Consider the following 6,411-nt stretch of genomic DNA (forward strand, 5'->3'; position numbering starts at 1 on the left):
TTGGGAGTAGTGATTGGCAGTTATTTTACCCCTCTGTTATATGAACAAAAATGGCTCACATGGCAGTTTAATAAAAAGCTGACATTGATCTTTATGTGGGAAACTCCTAAATGATGATTTGACCTGTTAAGAGGCTAAATGATAATTTGATAAATGGTAATTTTAAAATATTTGTTCAAAAGCCTACAGAAACATTTTCTCTATACTGAAAAATAGTAATTATTAAAGCTTTCTGTTAAAAGATGACAATAATGGTATTAAAAAAAAATTCCATTTCCCTCCTTTGAAACTCAACAAAAAACCCACAAAGACAATGAAAGGAAGAGAACACTCTGTCTTCAATGAACAATGAAATGGCCACAATCCCAAACTATAAATTATGAAACACACCTGCCAAAGACCATAGAATCTGGACCAAAATGAGAAGGAAGGCTGAGAACTGACAAGTGTCTCCTCGGGCTCCGAGCAGGATACAGATTTCTCTGGGAGTGAGTGTGGCAGTCCTGAAAGGCCCATTCAACAGTTCTTTGATTATAGAGACTGAACCGAGAACACACGCTGGCCCTGAAAACACCACGCATGTTCCTGCAGAACCATGGCAGGAGATGAGGCTGAAGGAGAAACCACGTTTTCCCGCCTCCTGGCTGAAGAAGGCTGCCAGTGCTGAAGTGGTGGGAAGGGAGGGGAGGCAGCAGTTGTTGGATTATGGATTATGGAAGCAGTTACCTAAGAGGCTCTTTTCTTAGACACATCAAGCATGCAAATGCCAAAATCCGAAGGGAGATGTGGGTAAAGGAAGTGTAAGAGATTTGGTGACAGAGGGTTGAAGACAACACACTGATATAAACGTCCCTAGGTCGTGCCCCATCCTGTAATGCACACACATCCAGCTGTATTCAAAGCACCAGCACAGAATCTAGCCTCAAGACCAGGGAGGCAGCTGGGTGTGGGGGGAGGAGCAGAAAGCGAGTGTTAGGTGGACAACACACCAGAGACAGTTCCCAGAGAAAAGTCCCCACAAATAGGCCCCGTATTCCCAACGAAATTGTATTCATCATGTCTAGGGAAAAGTGCTTAAAAATGAGGTTTGAGCTCAAAAAAGAGATAAGACAACAGGAAGAGAGAAAAGACAACTGGAACAGTCAGGGGAAAAAAAAGAGAAAAATTAAAAAGCAGACACAAAAAAAGCAGACACAAAAGTTACGTTACAAGCAACAACAAAATAATAATAAAATGACTGAAAACAGAGATACGGTATAGAGGCTGAAGTCAGTCTTATAAAATGATACGTGAAAGAACAAAGCTGTAAAATGGTTTTGAGAGGCAACGATGGACATGGAAGACAAAGGACACCAAACATAAGCATAACTGGTATTTGTTGAGAAGAATGAGACAAATGGAGTAGAAAAATATTCAGAGATAAAATCAGGGTAATTAATTCCCTATAAAAGCTTTTTCCTGCAGGTTAATAATGGCACAACCCTGTGCGGAGTAAACACAACCCCTATCAGCCTGATAAGGTGCTGAGCTTCACGGATAAAGAAGGAACCCACAGGCCTCTAAACAGAAAATGCAAACACATGAACAAAATGCCCGTCTTCACAGGAGCGTTGAATCCGGAAGACGACAGAGCAGCATCTACACAGCTCTTAGGGAAGGAGAGTGGGACCCTCGAACTTTCTCATCGCAGTTGCTTTTCATGTAGAGAGGCAACAGGGAGGCAGTCCGGGAATATGTGCTGATAAGCCCTTCTTGAAAAACCGCAGGGCTGAGCTGAGACACAAAGATGACTCAAAATAAGGAATCCAGGAATGCATAGACCTGGTTAAAAAAAAAAAGATGGAAGATGAGTAATGAATTTATGTAAGTATGGAATTCAGACTAATCAACTGGCAATTGCATTCCAGAACAGAATGTAAATATCAGAGATCTTGATATTATCTAAATAATACAATGAAAACTAATCGGGAGTTTGGAGAGGAGAGGTGGGGAGTTAAGTGCTTATTTCCTCATCCTTCTTAACAGCAAGTCGATAGATACTCTCTTCAGTCAAAATATGTCATTAAAAACAACTATTCAAATCTCTCATTGACTCCTTTAATCTTCTTTCCTAACTTTAGAGTGTTGGGAATTAATCATGGTAAAAATTAGATGTTAAACAACTCCTTGAATTTAGCTTTTTCCCTAATAAAACCTAATAAAATTGCATTTAATTTTAAAATTGAAATTGCATATATACACAATGATTATCAAGTATTACTGTTATTTCATATGTAGACAGTTTGGGTGATTTTTTTTAAACTTTCCTTTTTATACATTTCTATTTCTTGGATTATTGGTAACGTGTATGCATTATTTTTTTAAAAATCAAAGTCATTTTACTATATAAATAAATAGCTAAAAAATAAATGAGATATCAATTACAATGCCAAAAAACAAATCCTGTGACAATACATTACTGGAAATTGCTATCTTGAAAGGAAGGAAGGAGTGAGTGAGTGAGTAGGGACAGGAGGGAGAGACTGAAGGAAAAACAAAGAGAAGAAGGGAAGGGGAGGAGAGGAGAAAGAAACTCTCCATAGAAAGATGTTCAAGCGCAGGAAATGGCTTTCTTGTCGGCACATCCACACTTAAAACTCCCTCTTGTTCCACCGTTTGCGCCTTTGCTGTTGCTGGCTGGGTTCGCCTGCTCACGCTCCACTTGACCGTTGCATGACTCTTTGCAGTGCTCCGTCAGCTGCGGTGCCGGGGTCGAGAGGAGGAAGCAGGTGTGTCAGAGGCTGACGGCCAAAGGCCGGCGCGTTCCCCTCAGCGAGACGATGTGCAGGGACCTGCCGGGGCTCCCTCTCGTAAGATCTTGCCAGATGCCTGCATGCAGTAGTAAGTATGTAACGTCCCTGCTCTCCCACGGTGTGCTGATCCTGTTAATTTTGTCCCGATGTCTGTTTTGCGTACCTCAACATATTTCTAATCTGTGGGTGAAGTGAATCAGGCAGAACTCGGTGCTGTTTTAAGTAGCAATCAGTAGACCGTGGAGGACTGAGATACGGTTCTAGGAAAAGACTGTCGTAAGAAATAACTGCCCACTTAACAAATGCACCTTGTAGGCTTCCTCACTTGGATTCATGCCCTCCACTTTGCTGTGGTCTCTTCCACTTAGAATCCATGAGTGTTCCTCGTAGAAATCAAACCCAAAAACTGCCTGGTTTACTTTGCTAGTAATGTATTTGGATTCAGTCAAAAGTAGAAAAGCTAAGTATTTTTAAGTATGCAAGTATTTTCCTTGTGTGTAATCTAAAACCAGCAAGGACAAAAACATGAAGTACCTTAGGTTTTAAAAAATGGCAGTTTGGACACGTCTTCAATGAATTATGAATAAAAAGCTTACTGTAAAGGGTTAATATCATGGCTTCATCATCGTATCCAAAGGTAATGTGCATGTAGTGACAGAGTGTGTATTTACACGTGCGTGTGCGTGTCTCAGGGGAGAAGATCACAACAAATGAGGGCTTGCACAAGAGCAATTGAAAATTAGGCAGTGGAGTGGTGGCAGGGAGGTGGGGGACAGGCACCCTGGGAATAGCAGGTTCGGGATCCGTTCCCTGCTTTACTTTTTCACTACCTTTAATTATTCACCTATAAAATGAAATTCATGACCTCAGGTACCCTCCTAAGCTTAAGGTAAGAAAAAAAATCGGATGTCAATTGTTCTTATTTTAATGCTCCTGATGGGGAAAAAAATGTGTGTGTGTGTGTGTGTGTGTATCTCCTCAGCTTACCAACACCTTTTTCCTGGAGAAACTCACAAAACAAAATAAGAAAAACATTAAGTTTAAAAAAAAGTAGTAGCACTGACTGAGCACTTAGCATGTGGAGTTCCTTGTGCGCATGATCTCGTTCAGTCCCTCAGCAACGTTGCGAAACAGATACCATCCCCGTTAAAAGATGAGGAATCTGGGCCGGACACAGTGGCTCACGCCTGTAATCCTAGCACTGTGGGAGGCCGAGGCAGGAGGGTCACTGGATCGCAGGAGTTTGAGGATGCTGTGAGCCGTGATCAGGAAAAGCAGAGACGAGGGCGGAATCCAGGACTTGGAGAAGGTCTGAGACTGCCCACGGGCGCTGCCAGCCGGACCCTCGGTGCACTTGACCGCAGGTCTGTCTGATCCCTCAGCCCACGCTCTCAGCCGCCTCTCTGTACTGATTCAAGGACAACACTAACATTTTTTTTCCCTGGGAACCCTTGGATAACAAATTTTCAAAATCTTGAGGTTCCAAGTTGTAAAGTGTCCTGGAATTCAGGAATGTCCGTAGCATGTGGCGCACTGTCATGCTTCGTCTGAGCCGCCTGTCTGTCTGATTTTTATTAATTGTGGATGGTTGCGCAGTGGTGTGGCCTACTGTAAACTGCCCTAGAAGAGAGTGAAGTCAAAGCAATACTGGCAGCTTCCTCTAAAATAATAACAGAATCACGTGGGAATACATCATGGTGATTAGGGCTTGCAATGTGGTATGAGATGAAATTGTAAATTAGTATGGCATGCAGTGAAGAGCAGAGAAAATTATAAGTTTTAGGGAAAAAAGGGAAACAAGAAGAAAGCCAGTAATATTTCTTCCTTACCCCACCCCAGTCCCTAGCCTGCCAAACACGTAGGTGGTGGAAGCAGACAGGAGACAGGAACGCATTCTCCCAGCACGGCCAGTCGCCCCGAGCTGGGCCCCTGCGGTCACCTGTGACCAGCTGCCCTTGCTGAAAGCTGTCTTCTCCCTCCACGCCCTCACACAGCGCCCTCTTCTCCCACCACCACATCACAGACCAAGCGATGAGCCTGCCTTCTCCCTGCCCCCCTACCCTGCTGTCTCTGCACCGTCTCCCGCTGTCATCACACACCTGGCACACAGACTGCCCTCACTGTACCTTCAGAGGCACCGTGTGCAGACTTACAGGATGTTCTCTACCGCTCTCCCGGGCACAGGACCTCCAGGTCCATTTTTCCTCTCCAGCATTTGCCAGCATTTGGGACAACCAACATCCACGTTGATGACCTTTCTGACCCCTGATATCCTGATTTCCCAACCTCGTCAATTCTGCTGCCCCCATCACCTTGGTGTGGTGACACCGTAGGCTTCTTCACGACTTGGCACTCGGGAAGTAGCTTTTGCTCTTCCGCTCTACCCCCAGCTCACTCCTGCTGGTGTACCTCCCGGTTGTCCCCAGATCTTCTGCTCTTGAGCTGGAAACAACTCCTCTTCACTAGTGTTCCCCCGACACCCATGTAACCAGCTCTATCGCTAGATCTTTATGTCCTTCTTCAACCTACGGTCTGCTTATCTGCAACCTGGCGTTACTTTTCAAGTGATTTGTTTGTCAGTTGGTTGGTTCCCTGGCCTGAGTGACTGGGATTTGCTAAAGGAGACAATATCACCATGCTGATTAGATGTATTTCATACTTATGCTATCTGAATTTAGCTGGGCAGTAGTGTGTTTTCCCATTTGCTAAGAATGCTCTAGAAAAACACCATAGCACCTATTTCTCAACTACTACATTGACCCATTTCTCCGTCAGTGAACTGCCTTCTATTCCGCTAGGAATATCAAGGCTACAGTGGCATAGTATCCTTCTAATTTTCCTCCCTCATCACCTCAGATCTACTCCCTCCCCTCACCAGACTGGAAACATACGATCTTCTTAATAGGGCTAACCTCTCCTTTATGGAAGTGGGTCTGAAGACAAGAAAAAACAAGCCCAATAGTGCTGTGACTTTTATTCCCTTCCAAGGCTACACTTCTAGAACACGTGTCCTGATTGGTACCTTGGGTTTAAGTAAAACTCGTCCTCTCTGGAGGGGTGTTTTTTTTAACTCTTCATTTTGACCATTTGGTGTGCAGTGGGGTCCAAGGTAGGTGGGAGAGCTGTCTCGTGTTCCCCCTAGAGGCCAGTGCCACACCATATGGTCCAAGTACACCTGCTTCTCCCCAAACATTGCCTGCGCAGTTCCCTTTTCCCTTTTTTCAAATTCTTCCCTCCTCCATAACTAGCAGCTGACATTCTTCCTGCTCTGGAAGGACCAACACAAACCCTGCCTTCCCCAACAAGCTTTCTCAGTTGCACTTAATGTCTGAAACATAACATGACGTTGTGGTTAAGTTAACCCACTTGAGTTCAAATCCTAGTTCTTTGGTTACCTCATCATTTTACAGTGGGCAAGTTATTTAATCGCTATGAGTCTCCGTTTTCCCATCTGTAAAATGGAAATAGTAGTTGTACCTGCCTCCCGGGATTGTTCTGAGGATCATGAATAAATACCTTTAAAGTGCTTAGGAACAGTGCCAGGCACATACTAAAGGCTCAAAAATAGCAGTTATTTTTAAATTTTTGATTATTATGTTATACATAACGTAATAGTTAT

At 43.8% G+C, this 6,411-nt stretch overlaps 1 protein-coding gene across 1 annotated transcript in view; it reads left to right on the forward strand.

Annotated features, from left to right (window-relative positions):
• ADAMTSL3 (ADAMTS-like 3) overlaps nt 1-6,411 on the forward strand; it is a 291,707-nt gene that overhangs the window by 223,626 nt on the left and 61,670 nt on the right. Inside the window, exon 20 of the mRNA XM_012656530.1 lies at nt 2,727-2,880. Coding sequence (XP_012511984.1) covers nt 2,727-2,880 — 154 coding nt within the window. The remainder of the gene's footprint in view (nt 1-2,726; nt 2,881-6,411) is intronic.

This window comes from Propithecus coquereli, unplaced genomic scaffold (genome assembly GCF_000956105.1).
Source record: "Propithecus coquereli isolate 6110/MARCELLA unplaced genomic scaffold, Pcoq_1.0 Scaffold507, whole genome shotgun sequence".
Classification (NCBI taxonomy): domain Eukaryota; kingdom Metazoa; phylum Chordata; class Mammalia; order Primates; family Indriidae; genus Propithecus; species Propithecus coquereli.